Source organism: Dermacentor silvarum, unplaced genomic scaffold, assembly GCF_013339745.2.
Source record: "Dermacentor silvarum isolate Dsil-2018 unplaced genomic scaffold, BIME_Dsil_1.4 Seq1069, whole genome shotgun sequence".
NCBI classification, from domain to species: domain Eukaryota; kingdom Metazoa; phylum Arthropoda; class Arachnida; order Ixodida; family Ixodidae; genus Dermacentor; species Dermacentor silvarum.
The window spans coordinates 36,267-53,476 of NW_023605525.1; the positions used below are offsets into that span (position 1 = coordinate 36,267).

The 17,210-nt window shown below is 47.3% G+C and overlaps 1 protein-coding gene across 1 annotated transcript in view; it reads right to left on the reverse strand.

Annotated features, from left to right (window-relative positions):
- Positions 1–17,210, reverse strand: part of LOC119434434 (potassium voltage-gated channel subfamily H member 8-like) — an 81,326-nt gene continuing 64,116 nt past the window's right edge. Inside the window, exons 8-13 of the mRNA XM_037701588.2 lie at positions 17,001–17,208; positions 15,270–15,452; positions 13,455–13,904; positions 9,469–9,692; positions 7,430–7,757; positions 1–6,643 (exon numbers count right to left, since the gene is read on the reverse strand). Of these exons, the coding sequence (XP_037557516.1) occupies positions 5,964–6,643; positions 7,430–7,757; positions 9,469–9,692; positions 13,455–13,904; positions 15,270–15,452; positions 17,001–17,208 (2,073 nt within the window). The 3' untranslated portion in view covers positions 1–5,963. The remainder of the gene's footprint in view (positions 6,644–7,429; positions 7,758–9,468; positions 9,693–13,454; positions 13,905–15,269; positions 15,453–17,000; positions 17,209–17,210) is intronic.

Genomic DNA, 17,210 nt, shown 5'->3' on the forward strand with positions numbered 1-17,210 from the left:
CACAGCGGTTTCTCGAACGTTTTATTCGCAAGATAAACCGACGCGTACAAATCGTCTGCAATGTGGTGCTCCTCCGGCGCCGCTCGTCCGTCATGAAAGAGTAAGATGAAGGAGAAGAAGAAAGAGGCAACGGTAACACTAAGTAGAAGAGTCATGAGAAAGAAAATCAAAGAAAATGTGCTCTCGAACGTGGATCGTGAGGGCTGTGTGTAGATTTTTAGAGTTGTACATAAGTGACGAGGAAAAACGGACAGTCTATGTACACAGGGAAAGAAGGTATGATAGGACGGCGTTGAAAATAAAGATCTAGAGAAACAACGTTCGACAGGTTGTGACATCGTGGCCGAAAGGAATAAAGTGAGAAGCATGAGTATAAGCAAGAAGAACATTCCACGTCTTGTTATGTCACTCACGTATACTTCCAGCATTCCAATACTTTCCAACATGTAGGCACGCAGGTCTTCAACTCTTGCCACTCGTATCAGACGTATATAGTATGCATGCGTTTCTCGGTACGCGCTCCGTCGCCGTGCATTCAAGTATACAGTTCTTTTTTACACACTTCTTTGTGTCGCACCACATGGCGCCCAATGACAACGTTTAGGGTCCGTCTCACGAGAGCTCTACAGTCAAGTCTTGTAGGTGAGCTTGAGGACCGAACTACGTTTTATTGCGGGTATCACTGACCGTGTACCGTTGTTGAGACGCGTTGTACACCTCGCGCACGTCACGTATTCAACAAAGCGGCCTCACGCTTTCACGCATATTGTAAAGATCATTAACAAGGTACTAAGCTGTGCCGAAATAAAGGCCATGACTGCGACTGCACGTTGACAGAAAGCGCCTTCTACGTTTCAAGAATCAAAATTCATTCGGTAGCTTCTCGTTCGCGAGAGGGGACCCCCGTGGTCTTTGCTTTAATCTACGTTGCACCTGGAACCGCTGAGTACGGCGCAAGTGCGTATAAGAAAGACAGTATCTTCAAGAAAATCCATGACTTCACAGCAGCTAGTTGCCTACTCTTACGCACACTGTCACAAGCACTTTACCAAGCTGTGTCTCTGCGCATGACATTCCACCGTGTGGCATCGTCCTCGGCAGAAAGGAAACGTAGTTTAATCTAAATTTAAGCGATCACGATGCAGCAGTGATAAGAATAGCGGTTTTCAGAATAAGCTGCGCATAATATGTTTGCCGTCGACGTTAGAGAAGGACGTATGAAAAGAAGGGGTGAAAGGGAGGATTGGAAGAATGTTGTATCCATTTACTCGAAGACCATTTAGATTAACTCGTCACAGTGTTGTTGCGCATGTCGGGAAAATTGCAACTCCCAGGGAACAAAATAAACACTGAAAATGTGCTAGTAAACAACGAAACAAAAAAGGCCGTCGAATATACGCGCGACTAGTCTCTAGTGTACTCAAAGCGCAAGGCTGTTTAGGCTCCAACGTTTCTGCGACGGCTGCACGAGCTGTCTCACGTTCTGTTCCATGTTCTAACGTTTGGAAGCCACTAGTATGGTTATCATTTGCCTACCATGACAAGGCTAGTTAAAGAATCGCGTCGGAGGCTGGCCCGGATTTATGCTGTCAACAAGAGGCCCGATGAACTGAAAAGGCCAGCACTTCATTTCTTATCACGTACAGTGTTTGACAAAAGTTTCGAACCCATTGCGTTCTTAATCGGAGTTGTCCACTCACACGGACGAAGTTTGTGTATGGCTATTTAAAGGGATCTTAATCTTTGAGTGGAAATACTTTTGGTTTGATGCACGTGGCATCGGAGTTCCAGGCACCTTGTGTACATCCGGTGTACGATACCTTATTAAAAGCACAGTGCCACAGACTGCTTATATGTAGGTTGTGCACTTATATTTATTAGTTTATATCTGATATTATACTTACTGACTGTATGTGAAATAAAAACGGAAGTGAAGCAAATAATTATATGAAGAACGGTCATTGTCTTTACTCTATGAGCTTTTAATAGAAATCGGTAGCTTTCGCCATCTGTGCAGTAGCTTTGAAACTTTTGCAACGCACTGTAGATTTCTCTTAGCCTGGTCCAAAATACTGCTAAGGTAAAGCTGTCCTCGGTTTGATTAACGAAACAAAGCGACCGAACAGAACTTCTTCAATGTTGCCAGTCTCTCGCATGTCGAGCATTTACTCCATCTTGAAAGTAATTAATTTCTTTTTTTTATCCGTCTTGCATTCAAGGCTGATTGTCTATCGGTGCACCGTGGTGGTGTGGGCCTGCCAATATTAACGAGGGACATTCATTTACAGGCACGATTCGGTGCTGCGTCATGTTTCTAGTCATTAAGGAATACATCTCTCCCGCCAGAGTGAACAAAGTGAAATTAGAACATTTTACGCCTGAACATGAATGTCTGTTCTAATAGCAGTGTGTGGCATTGTATGGAGGGCAATGACTGTGTTGTTCATTCCTTTTTACTTTTTGAGGTCCGAGATGAAGGTCAGACACAAGCTGCTTCATCGAGTGTTGTGCCTACCTGCGAGAAAACGTTTGCTGTATTATATATATAAATGTGTAAACTAGGTTGCAAAGGTGTGACCAAAGGTAACCTAGGTTTGAACATTCAATGCGGGCAAATAGAATGACGCACTGCAATCATGATTGACTACGCGAGTTATATAAGGTTTTGCTGTTACTCGTAGGTACTGCGTTGTGAAAAGTTTCTATAGTTAGCCCGGTATGAACTGTTGAAGAGTAATGATGGCAAACAAAATCTATTCTCGCTGGCAGTATCCCCTTCGAGGCAGCCCTGAAATTTGCTGTCCCGGCTTGCATGAGCGTGCTCTTGTAAGTCGAAATGCACAAACAATTCTCTAGTAGCAAACGCTCGAAAACAAATGAAAAAATAGTAATGCGCTTACGTAAGTTCGTAAGTAAGTACTGCTTCTTGAAATACGAAACGTTATCTGGCAGCTACGTGTCGTGCTGTAAAACACGATGATCTGCATCGCGGTGCACCTGAAGGTAAAATTTTATTCAGTGTAGTGACGATAGGTCTGAATTATTTGGCTCACACATTGTTCCACCATGTGAGACTATGTAGTTTGACTGAACATAAAAGAGAACAGGGTTGAAAAGCGGGGAGAGGGGGGCGGGGAGGGGGAGGAAAGGGGGTGCGTGGAATCGAAGAAAGCTGAGCAATCGATGGTTTGCTGTTTGCTGCTTTGATGTCTCGGAATAATGCCTCTTGATGTCTCTGACTGGGCAGAACTCGTGTGAATGAGCGAGTGTTCTTTTCATTGCAAGAAACGAATCCTAAATGTTGTATTATATCGCGTTTTGTATCATAAATAATACGACACTAGCTAGTCAGCATTGTGAGATACGCCGCCGGGTACTCTTGTGTTATGAATATAATGCCTAAACGTAACAAGCCATTGTCAGAACCGTGAGGTGCCGCTCTATCAAAGGAAAAATAACACAATTCCGTCAGTGCCTCCACCTAAATGTTCTACATTGCGAAATATTTTGAAAGTCACACTCTTTAAAAATACTTATTGAAAACACAAAGAACTGCTAGAGAAATGTACTTTTTGTTGCGTGAAGTACGAGGCGGAGTAGAGTTTGAAAGTGGCAGAAGAACACATGCTCGAGAAATTAGTGATATAGGAAGACGTAGTAACAGATGTGTGATGTTCGGATATTAGATTCCTGACGTTCAATGTGGTATTCTCATTTAGATATCTCGCATTTCTGTTGGATGTACATATTTTGAAATTCGGGACATAATGGTTCATTGACGTAAGCATTACAAGAAAGAATTAGCTTATTTTATTTCTTGCGTTGGAACTTATACGTCTGCATATTCGCGTTGCAACTACATGTTAGGGTTTTTGGTAATGAACTACACCCTGAGCACTTTAGAAACGCAGGTCGTACACGCAAACATACACGCGAAGCGATATAACGTGAGACATTGCTCTGAAATCAATTATTGAACGCTTCGTCTGCTGACGCTATGACTTATTCTTTTTAGTTCAGTGAATTCTTTTCGAGGGACAGCATTGCGAATATCCAGGAGAAACTCGGCTTCAGTAACCACGCTTTCTTCAGCTATGCTCATCAGAATCCATCATTGATACTAAGTCCGGTAATGCATCTTATGATAGTTAACAACACGCTAGTCTTATGCTTGATCATCTACCGCGCTCAAGATATGACGCGAATAGTAGGCCAAAGGCTCTTCACTAAGAGTATGTGGGTGTATATCTGAAGTTTTCCTCAGTATTTCCAGCGACTGGCAGTACTAGTAGACAATTCTGGACAAATTGCTGAACTACTGATAGTTTGAGCAGAGCCGTTTTCAGACGTCATGGGCTGTTCGGTTCAATTGTGAAATGTATGCTCAGGTGTACGCCCACTTTAAATTCTGCTTTCTTGGTATAACAGCTATTTGTGAGGCCAGAAACCAAGTACCAGCACGGGTGCCACGTCGGAAAGCAAGAATTTTGCATTCTATTCACCATTTTCTATGATGGTGCCGTTTCCACGTTTTGTTGCCGCAGTGCCAATGCTACGTAATAACAGCCATCTAACAGTACGGGGGTGTCGTCGAAGCTTCGTTTTACAGATTGAGTTCCTGAAAAAAATGTCAAGCCACATGTGCCAAGCGTAACGATGCCAAAGAAAGCGGGTACAAGAGCAGACGTTTGCAAAAGCACACGAACGCAGCACAAAAGGAGGGAAAGAAAAAGAACACTCGATTTGCATATTACAAAAAACGACACTTCTTCTGTGACCGACCCAGTATATTGCTGACTGCCAGCGTTACATGCCGGCTTACGCGATAATTTCACTCAACTGCATATGCGAAAGAAGACTGGAAATCTGCCCCTACGGCAGACACAGGGTGAATAGAACGAAGCGGGCAAGTCCGTGGAAGTCTTTTCTCTCCAATGTCTCTTTCCCTCTGCAACTCTGTTGCGGTTATTTACAGCAGGGCCATGCATGGAGCGGGGAGTTCACAGCAGTCTATATGGCGTAGGAGCAGGCAGGTGAAGACCTCGAACGTGAGGCCCGTGCCGTACGCAGCCCGAAGCGCAGCGTGGGTGCGATGCTCTACGCAGAAACGTCAGCGATGGAAGCAGCCTTGATCGCAGCATGAAGCAAAACAAGCGTTCGAAGAGCTCCCTACGGGGGTATCGGCCGCGCTTGAGACGCACAGAGCACACGCGCACACTGAAGTCACCGCGGGGACTTGAGAGGCCCAGCGCTCCGGTCTTGCCATCGCGATCGTGACGCAGTTCGCCGTGCGATGAAATGAGCAAGTGTGCTGTTAATACTGGAACAAGGGTGGAACTCTTTCGCTAGCTGCAGCGCAAAACAAAGACGGCGCATCGACACTCCCTGCTTCGGCGTGCCTGAGCTGTGCCAGCAATGTTGCAATGATAACAAGGAAAAAAAAAGACTTTATGTCAATGAAAGCGTCCTCTGGTGGTGCCGAGAAAATAATTGCAAATGCGCCATAGGGTCGCTTTGGTCTCTTGCGGGAAGCAGCAGTGATGCTCTTGGAGGTGAGCTGTTGTCCTGGTGCTAGTAAGTGCAGCGGGGCTGAACGTCGCGAAAACTCCGCGATGCCATGAAACTCGTGCGATGTCGCACTTTTTCTCTCTTGCTGGAACTGGAACGAAGCGCAAGGCGCGTGGTCTGCATCTAAGGTTAAAGCAACGCCGCTACTGAAAAAATGTTATACGGCAGCCCGCAGGGGGGCTACACGTCCTGCGCTGTGCAGCGCTGAGATCTTCTCCGAGTGTGGTCTGGTTGATTGTTTCCCCGACAGAATCTCTCGAGAAACGATGCAAGCCAGTCAGACTCGTCTGAGAGGGGCCGCGAAAGAGCAGCCGGGGCCCTCCACGAAGGCGCGGTTCCCCACTGACTAGAGCTGGACGGGTGGTGAAGGACAGCTATGCGATCGGATACACTGGCTACAGTTCCGTCGAGAGCCTCCGGCGCAGGGATTCTTCCACATCGATGACGTGGTCGGGCCTCCCGGGCGACGCCGGCACCTCCGAGAATTCGGTGGACACTTGCCAAGAGCGCGAGGACAGAGTGGCCGACGGCACGAGATGGTCCCTGGACACACTGAGCAGGGCACTGTCCTCTGACGACGAAGCGATACAGCGGCGCGGCGACGGATGCCCGATGATGAACTTGACCCTCTCCTCGTTGGACGAGCCCGAGGAGTAGCCCGAGTTCGGGGGAGGCGAGCCCGAGTCGGCCATCTTGATGAGCATCTCTTCCAAAAGGCTGCAGTCCGTCTGGGAGCCCTGATGCGACACGCGCAGTTGAGACTGCGGCGTCGTCGCGCTGAAAGGCGGCGGGCTCTGCAGCAGGCCGTTGGGCGACCCCAGCGGCGTCTGATGCTGCTGCTGTTGCTGCGTCGGCGGCAGCTTGACGCCTCCGGGCGGCGGCGTGCCGGGCGACCGCGTCGCTAGCTGTGCGCACCCGCTGCACAGCTGCTGAAGGAGACGGGCGCTGGCGCGCAGCTCCTGCGTCAGGCCGCCCACGTCTTGGGAGACGCTCTTGAGCTGCGCGTCCAGCCGCTCCACGCTGCCCCGGAGCTGCTCCATCTCGTCGCGAAGCTCGAATAGCTCCACGGAGCGGCCTGCGAGTCGGACACGGGCACACACGTCAACGGACGAGTACTAATTTGTGCCGCGCTTGCACAGGATGCAACACTGACGATAACAAGCGTCGGGTTTTATTAAATAATCAATTACTAAGTTAATAAATTATTCAATGAATAAATCACTTGGAATGTACCTAGGACCATCTTTTAGTTAGTGTAACCTTAAGAAACAGCAACAGTTCAGGATGGATTCTAGTAAACGGGTGTAGCTGATATTTTAGTTGAGATTAAGATGAAGCCGTGGACTCGGGATGGTTGTGTAATGCGAAGAATAGTAACAGAATGTGTGACAAGGGAAACTAAACACAGGTGAAGAAGGCAGGGTATCAGGTGGTGTGCGGTGACATTGGGGAATTTTCATGCATATGAGGAGGTCTGACGCACGACAGGGGAAGTTGAAGATCTGTGGAAGGGGCCTTTGTCCTGATGTGATCATAGAATCTGATGATGGTGATGATGACCATCTTGTGGAAAGAAAAGTTAGCCAACGTAATGAAGCCCTTAAAATTGTGACAAGCGACAGAAGAATTTACAAGCTACCCGGCGGAAGCAGCAATCGAATACTCTCCCAGAAGATGGTACTAGCCCACCAACATGGTCATCAGCCACCACTAACTCCATCTAATCTATCTGACTGCCATATCTAAGTCTAAGAATTTCAAGACAGCCACTAATATATACGTATTCATATCTGTTGATGTTCCTCCTCAATGTGAAGCCGTCAATGTATCATTGAGTGTATGAAAACTAATAAATACAAACCTAGATGCGGCAATGTGGCGACGGGTCGCAGCTTTTCCATGGCTACGGACGTGGGCGTGCGGAAGGGCGAGCTGAGGGCCGACGTGCGCCTGGCGAAAGGCGCCGCTTCGGTGCGGCCAGCCACGGGCACCTGAGGCGCCTGCGGCGCAGGCGTGCGGCTAGGTACGGTGGTCGCGGGAGGCTCCCACGAGTCCTCCTTGAGCTTGGCGCCGGTCTCCTGGCCGTTGGACACGGGAGAGCCCGGCGCCGTCTCGTCGCTGCCCGTCTCCTCGTCGTCTTCAGATATCGACGGCAGGGTTAGTGAGCACACGCCGTTTGTCTCTTCCGCCTGCGCCGAGAAAAGAGAGAAACATTTTTTTTAAGTGGGTGCCGAAGATGTTTGACTGGCGATACAGCTAGCATGATGCTTGCTCTAAATGACAAGGGTGATATATATGAAATGATCCATTCATACATACATGTATATATAGTACCAATCGCACAACGATACAACTGTGCACTTTAAACTTGTACGTTTCGAACACAGCTGCGGTTAAAGGAAGATTAAGACAACTTTCTCGCTCTTATTTGTAAAAGAAAAGCAGTGTTGTGTTAGTTGAGTGAGAGCCCGAATGGTACCGCAATTAAATAATTAGAATTGGTTTTCTAAGCTATTCACAATTTAAACTGACCTCAGCGCATGAAAGACACCGCTATAGGTTATGAGTTAACTTTCCCGTGCTTCAGAATTCGCACGTCATGAACTCAGCCTCGCATAAATGATGTGCCAAGTAAGACGAAAGAAGGCATGCTAAGAAGCATGTGCGCACAACGTGGTGGCTGTGCGGCTAGCCATAAGACGAGTTGTTGAAGAGCACGAAGCTGAGGGTTTTCTTTGCGACCAAAGCGACCGCATCGAATGTTGGTGGAATGCGAAAAACATTGACATCTTGATTAGACGCACGTCATTACAGATTACCAGGTCACCAATACTAATCGGGAGCCCTCCTATAACGGAGCCTCATAGCCACGATGTTGCTTTGGGACTTAATCCTGTATATTATATAGCATGTATGAGCATAGACGGAGAACGAGAACACCGAACAGCTTGTCCTGTGTTATCGTTCTTCATCCGTTGGTTACGCACTCTGTGTAACGTTCTTTCTTGAGCAAGAGGGCCAGGGATTTCACGATAGAGCAGTTTATCTTCTCCACCTATGAATGCAGCTTGAAGTTGAGGACTGCAGTCCGAACTTGGCATTGTGAACTTTCTAAGGCACTCGTCAATTTCAGCTTGTGCGTCTGAATTACGAATAAATTGAGATTTTTTGGTGAGTGTGTGGTTCGTGTACCCTTGCTCACGGGTGTACGCAGTTATGTACGCCCAACTATTCTGTCAGCACATCTTTATGTGCTCTGGGGCATTAAATTCAATGAATAAATCAGGGGCAAGCGCCCATGTCGTGCAAAACGCAAGGAATATCTGTAAGTCTTTTAGCGCAGTACAAGATGCATGAAGCGCGTTAGGGTAATCATTGTGCTGCTCCACTCAGTGAGTGAGTACGAACTTTATTGAGGTCTCGAGGAGAAAGAATTAAAGCGGGGCCGGGAGCCCCGCTCATGCACCTTTTGTGACACGCAAAGAAAGAAAGGCGAGAAAACCACATCGACAGCACATTCATTTTTTCGGAGCCGCAAAGTGAATACAGTGTCTGTGTCCTCATTGTTCCAGGGCTCTGCAGCAGCTCGTTGTTGCGTGTTGCCCTCAAAATTGCTCTATGAGAAAAAAGAAAAGAAAAATGAGGACACTGAGGAGCAAGAGTTGTCTCTTCTCCCTGACCCATTAGAACACCGCAGTTCGTTAAAGGACATTAGTGTTTCACTAATATTGTTCCAGGGAGTTGTAATCGTGATCCTCGAAGAGAGGGAGCCGTGGCATAAAGATAATCCATCCGACAGTCAATGAAAGTGAGGTAATTCTCGAATACATATCGGGAACTCATTTTGTTCTTACATGGAAGGCAATATGTAGGAGGAGGAGAAGCAGCGAGGTGGCTTACCTCGTTCTCGTAGCCTTCCCTCAGGTTGTAGGTGAGGTCGTGCACGATGTCGTGGCAGAAGCTTTCCGCGAACTCCGGGTATAGCTTGAGCACTTCGAGCAGACCCGGGATGAAAAGGCACTTGAGGTCGCAGTAGGTCAGGGCCTTGACGTCGCTGCTTGACTTCATGACGGTCTCTGTACCGGCCGTCAATGAAATGTCGCTGCCCACAAGGTCCCCCTTGCCTGCGCGACACATCATGCAGTGTCACGTAAAAACAGCAGCGAACACTTACTCACGAGCAACACTATAATCCGGTTTGTAACAATGTTTACGTAGGAGAGACAGTCGTTTGTTAAAGATACACATGCTACACATGCGTAGGAAGATGTTGACGCACTTCAGAGGCGCCGGTGGCTTGGACATGTGCAGAAAGAAAAATACACAATGAAGAATAAAGTCAGAGTGGTAGGCAGGAAAGCACCGAATCATACTTTATGTCAGTGGCTCTGAAATATCCACAAGACGTACTAAAATGGGTTCCGGTTTGGTTGCTACACTGAATCACATATGTAGCACTTCATACACTCGTTTCTGTGCTTGGTACAAGGGTTGTTTGGTTCGGTAAGCATCTCTGCTACTCTAATTGTCGCCTCAATATTATAAGCACGATGAACATCGCTACGAACAAATCACTGCGACGATGGAATGTCTATAGCCATCGCTATTGAAGCAAGGAGCGACTCACACACTTGATGTAGTGTACAAAGGTGTTGAACTTAACTAATGGCGCAGTGCAGTACTAAAAGGAATGGAAAGAAAAACTCTGAATCATTTAATACTGTTAAATTATTTTCACCCTAAATTTCTATTTTAATTCTCTTGACGGAAAAAAGTTCATTGCAAGATAAAATGAAGGCCGAAGTTTACTGTCTTGAACTTCGCGTCGAAACTTCAAGGGCGGTATGTCAGTGCAACGCCATCGATTTCGAACTATACTCACAGGCGTGTAAATTGGTTGTGTTTTCCAGTGGTCCTACCGGCTGCTATAACTACGCGTGTTCATGTATCGGAGCACTCTCGAATGTTGCGCCTATTCTATATACGTGCCCCATCAAAACAAAGCATCTCTCTCTCTATCTCTCTCTATAGCAAGGGAACCTTGTCCAACCAGATTGCATGCGCGTCGCGAATAGCGTTCTACGTTCTGGAACTTACGTGAGCACCAGCGATTACGCTGGAGCATGCGATGAGTCATGTATATAAATCCGACGCGTTTGACCCATGAAGCATGCAAATTTTGACAATCTACGACCATGATCGCCGCTATGGTTGTGATATTAGTGTTAATTGCTTTTCTGAGCACAAGTTCACCCAATAAAGAGTTACTTCCAAGAATAGAGGCATGAAGAAAGGGGACACCCTCCGACTGGTCAGAAGCCTGATGGTGGGCAGAATCACATACAGCCTGCCCTACTGCCATATCACACAATCCGAGACGAAACAGGCCGACACGCTCTTGAGGATGGCTTTCAAGACCGCTCTCCGCCTGCCAATGGGTACATCGACTGAGAATTTATTGGCACTGGGGTTACACAACACCCTCAGCGAACTCACAGAATCTCTTCACGTCTCACAACAACAGAGACTTGCGCGGACTCACACGGGCCGGCAGGTCCTACGAACCTTGGGCTTAAAGCCACAACATTACGAACCCAAGAAACTTGCACGATACCTCGTTACGTCCAGGACAGGTATCACATTGCCCCAATACCACGCAACATGGACCCTAACCTATACTCCGGCAGGAGGAGAGAGATGGCCCTGTACATAGAAAAAACATTCAGGTTCCATGCCACGGCCCGTTTTACGGACGCTGCCATGCACGGGACGAAGAATAAGGGCGCAGTGGCAGTGGTCTGCGACCGCTGAGGCCATGTTACCTCCGGTGCATCGACCCGCCCCTGCACGATCACGGAAGCCGAAGAGCTGGCCATCGCGTTAGCCATCTGCCAAGGCCAACACGCAAACAAACCACTGACGATCCTCACGGATTCCCAGCAGGCCTGCCGCAACTTCTTACGGGGAAGAATCCCAAGACCTGCTGCACAAGTTCTAGCCCAAATACCCAAGGAGAACACTGAGGACATCATCAACCAAACCATTATCTGGATACTGGGCCACGGTGGCATCACGGATAACCTGTATGCCGACAGAGCAGCTCGAGGATTTGTACATAACCGATCACTCATCACGCCGACTGCAGATGACCCTGACCCGGTTGATCCCGAGTATTCAGCCATCCTGAACTGCCACAGAGGGAGTCGCTTGCAATATCCACCACCCCATCGAAAACTAAAGATGGAGGATGCCGCTGCCTGGCGTAGGCTCCAGACGGGCACTTACACGAACCTACACATATTACATCGCATACACCCCACAGCCGTGGTGCGGGGCTACACCTACCCTATACCACATTACGTGGGAGTGCACGCTACACAACATAGAACACCACGACACGAACATCACGAGGGAGCAATAGGAGGCACTGCTTGTCGAGCTCGGCCCTCGACGACCAGCTCAAGCTGGTGCAGAGAGCAGAGAAGATGGCAAGAGCCAGCGGAGCCCTGGACTAGGGGCCCCGGCCATTAGCGATGCCCCTTTGGGGCAACACAAAACTCGGATTATTTTTCTAATAAAATCTATCTATCTATCTATCTATCTATCTATCTATCTATCTATCTATCTATCTATCTATCTATCTATCTATCTATCTATCTATCTATCTATCTATCTATCTATCTATCTATCTATCTATCTATCTATCTATCTATCTATCTATCTATCTATCTATCTATCTATCTATCTATCTATCTATCTATCTATCTATCTATCTATCTATCTATCTATCTATCTATCTATCTATCTATCTATCTATCTATCTATCTATCTATCTATCTATCTATCTATCTATCTATCTATCTATCTATCTATCTATCTATCTATCTATCTATCTATCTATCTATCTATCTATCTATCTATCTATCTATCTATCTATCTATCTATCTATCTATCTATCTATCTATCTATCTATCTATCTATCTAGACTCACAGTTGTAGGGGGGGGGCGGCGGCCATGTCTGGTTCTTAACCCCGTCACTACAATGAAACAATGCTTTCTCGTACTTGAGTCGCTCTTGCGCAGGAAAAGTTATAAAAAATGCTAAGTTGAGTTTTTTGTTCTATTTTGAATGCAGTGTAGTCCTTCCAAGCCCGAACACGATTAACTAGACCCGAGTAAACAGCACCAAAATCTATGACGTCACGGTGAGCTGGCCGGGGAACGTCATCGCGACGTCGCCACCCATCTTCCGTTTCTGTGTCTGGCTTACCAAGCTTTCTCTCCAATTCTGGACGTTTTGATATTGCGGAAGTCTAATTTACTAATTTGCATTCTACCGGTGCTAACACATGGGGCAGAAACTTGGAGGTTAATAAAGAAGCTCGTGAACAAGCTAAGGATTGCACAGAGAGCGATGGAACGAAAAATGTTAGGCCTAACGTTAAGGGACAGGAAGAGAGCGGTGTGGATCAGAGAACAAACGGGGGTATCCGATACTCTAGTTGACATTAAGAGAAAGAAATGGAGCTGGGCAGGCCATGTAATGCGTAGGATCGATAACCGGTGGACCGTTAGAGTTACAGAATGGGTACCAAGAGAAGGGAAGCGCAGTCGAGGACGGCAGAAAACTAAGTGGGGTGATGAAGTCAGGAAATTTGCAGGCGCAAGTTGGAATCAGCTAGCGCAAGACAGAGGTAATTGGAGATCGCAGGGAGAGGCCTTCGTCCTGCAGTGGACATAAAACATAGGCTGATGATGAATTTACTAATTCGCTGTTCCTATTTAGTGTTGCTTCAATATATTGCTATTGTAGAAGTGTAATCTACTAATTTAACTTACTATTACTCTTCAATGTCCCTTTAACATATGTCTTGGTATACCGTACCTAAGATGGCGACGACCATGCTCTCCTGGAGCACCTCCATGGATCCGTTGCAGACGAGGTGTATGTAGGAGAGGGCGTCCCCCTTGTGCACCAGGTACTCGCCGGGTGCGCAGAAGTTGCTGCGCACGTGTCGCGAGAGGAGCTTGAGGCACCCCTGCGGCGCCGGCTCGAAGATGGGCAACGAGAGGATCTCCTTGTGCAGGTGCATGGACACGTCGCCGAGTAGCTCGTCGGGGAATTCGCGGAGCACGTCGCTCGGGTCGATGCCGTTGTTGAGCGACCAGGTGGTCTGGAAGAAGTCCATCATGCGCTGCCGCAGCTGCTTGGGGAGCTGATGGAGCCGGAAGAAGTCCTTCAGGTCCCGCAGCTTGGTCTGATACAGCGACCGCCGCGCGTACATGCGTTGGATGATGGCCGTCACGTTCCCAAACACCACGGCGTGCATCAGCGCTGCAGGGTGAGGGAAAAGAAAGTGTAAAGCGAGACACGTTATGTAGCGTCTTGTTTCTCGTTCTCCTCGCACATTCGGGGTAGCGAGAAACCTTGGAATGAATTTGGTGCTTTTGTCGGGGTGCGATGACCCTAAAGGCAGCTCATTGATCTCTTCGCTGTCTCACGCATCTATCATGATACTAACATGTAACGGCATGCCAGAACTATAGCTCTGCTAACCGCGTCAGTTTTAATTAAACCTGCTCTATTACCGATATGTTTCGGGCTATATTTTTTCCAGCTAGTTTGTCGGGGGTGAAGAGAGAGCTAGAGGAAAAGAAAAGGCAGGAATGGTAACTAGACTTTGTCGAGTTCGCCACCTTACACGTAGATAACCGCGTAGTCGTGGGTGAGGCATTCGAATGTGATAGTGCCCGCCATAAGAGACCTGATATTATGTATCTACGTTCACCTGAACGCGTGAAACGCTCGCTGCACTTATTTTTGTTCGTTTCCACCCCACCAGTATCATTCATGACAAGTATGCATTCACGCATGAATCAGCTCTATAGCGACAGTTTTCATGCCATAACTAGAACTGCAGAAGCGTACGCATTTGGGGTGGTTGGTCGTGACTTAAGTACCTTTTCCCGCTGTTTCTGCTCGAATAAATAGAAAGCCAGCTTGGCTGCAGAGCGTCCTTCCCGTGAGCCCAGTTACGTGGCGCGTCTTTCAAATGTCGTGTATAATGCTACATACGCTCGTCTCTGCGTGCATGGTTTCACACCGGCTTATGTATAGGTGCAGCTGAACACAGGATCAGGTGTTTCACCGTCGTGAAAGTAGAAAAAAAAACTAAAAAATATTTATTTGTTACCACCTTTTAAGACAAGCTGCAGTGCAGAAATGCGGACTTCTGTTCGTGAAATTTTTCTCCTTTATTGACATTCTTCTTTTTATGCCTATTCTTATCCATGTCTGTTTAAACGCAACTCTTTTTTTAAAAGAAAAGATGCAAAAGCTGCGCCAACATTTAGAGTCAGATTACACCAATCGCCGGGCGCATGCAAAAAAGCCCGCCGTGGCGTTTTCTCATCTGGGTGTTCACTTTTTTAAGGTTCAGGTGCATAAAATCAAGCCAAGAAAAAAAAAATGCAATTGGAATCGTTCGTAGGCATCTAAATTCCTATCTGAACGCTAGGTGCGATGCACGCAGATAATAACAAGGAATATTTGCGCATACATAGCACAGCCTGCAAAGCAAAAAAAAAAAAAAAAGAAAAAAAAAGAAAGGACAGGAATACATGTGTAAAGGAACTAGTCTGCTTCGTGACACAAACACTGTTCGCTTGTCTACGCGCAGCGTGTCGTGAATGCGCTCACCTCCTATGAGCATGGTCAGGATGGAGAACACCTTCTCGGCGTTTGTGTTGGCCGCTACGTTCCCGAAGCCCACGCTGGTGAGCGAACTGGTGGTGAAGTAGAGCGCCGTGATGTAGGTGGCGGCCATGTCGAGGGGTCGCAGGACGTCGTATTGCAACTTCATGGAAAGCTGGTTCAACCAACCTGCATCAGTCGCGCGAAGCGGTTGAGTCTAGGCGGAAATGTTGGTTTCCTTGAGCTATAATTTCTCGCTACCTGCTATTGCAAAAGCACCATGCCGGTATTGAATGAGAGTGTGGAGGAGAGAGAGAGAGAGAGAGAGAGAGAGAGAGAGAGAGAGAGAGAGAGAGACAGGGACAAGAAAAGGTGACGTCCTGTGATGAAAGAAGCGCGCCTGTGCAGAGAAGGGAAGAATGCAACGCAAGGATGGGGGAAACGGCAATACGCGAAGTGTCTCGAAGAGTTCAAACCTTGCACGAGGTAGAGGCCCGTAACAATTGTTTGAAATTATAAGCGTAAGTACAGAGTGTTTTTAATATTTATTTCCTTCTTAACTTACAGGGTACTCTTTTATTTATTTCAAAGTTTGCCCTGCGGCATTGCAGGTTACTTTGGTGCGAGAAATAGCTTCAAAGCTGACTGCACGAATGAATTCATGCTCAAGTAGGAGTTGAATCTACTTGCTCTTTCTTCACTTAAACTGCGGTGCTTGCTCTGGTCAGTGCGTGGCCGAAATTGTTTGTTCCTTTTACGACAATTTGGTATAACATTTCTTGTGCTATCCGTACACTGCATGAGGCAGTACGAGACAGTGCTATATTCAGTATTCGCAAACTGCGACAGGCTTCAGGTCAAGTTTCATGGTTGGGCTTCCTTATATAACTGATTGCCGATTCCAGGACAGCGGTAAAAAAATATCAGGGCACGGGATGGTGCAACCCTAGCTCACTGTATCCTTGGCACGAAGCTGTCAGTTTCTAACGCACTTCACAAAAAAGCTTGCCCATAGTAAATCACGGTAAAATATTCAACCAACCATGTCGAATCATGGTAAAATATTTAACTAATCATGATAAATCAGAGACAATCATTCGAGAATCACGAGCGAACCCAAGAACGGTACATTTCATGACATCCATTGCCGTGCTTTTGTTCTGTACTGCAGTGTAGAGTGAATATACCATCTTGCTGCCGAGAGCATGCGGTATACGGAGGTCAAGACACTTGGCTAGAACTCACGAGGGGCTTTCTACGGACTACCCTGGCGACATTAACGAGACGTCTTGTCCCATCTCGCACTGTTAAGTCGCCTAATGCTTTGACAGCCGCTCTGGCCGTCAGGAGCGTGTTAAGCCAAGTGTCTTACCTCTGTACAACGCACGTCCAGAGCAGGTGTGCTATCCAATTGAGAGAGATCACCTGTGACACCAGAGATAAATCTAACACCATAAAAGAACGTGCCGAGGAAGTGCCGATCTTTTTTTACGTCTCATAGATACCGCCCGTTAGGAGCGCGTTCTAGACAAGTGTCTCGACCGCTGTACAACGTATGTCCAATGTAGCTGTGCTACTAAATTAAGAGATGTCACTGTAAATGCAGAGCTAAATCTAACATCATAAAACAATGTGCCGAGGAAGTGTTTAATTTTTTTAATGCCTCGTGGATACCGGAATGACTATACAGGAGACGACAGAAATGCGGCAGTGACGACATGCAGCAGCGGTACTCACTGATGTTGTTGTTTGGGTATGACTCCATCTCCTGGACTGCGATGACAAACCATATGCATGCGAGCCAGTGCGAGACGAGCGTGAACATGAGCATGAGCAGCGTGAGGACCACTACGCTGTACTGCGAGTATCGGTCCATCTTCTGCAGCAGCCGCGCAAGGCGCAGCAGCCGCGTCAGCTTCAGTAGGTGCAGGTACATCTGGTTGTCCT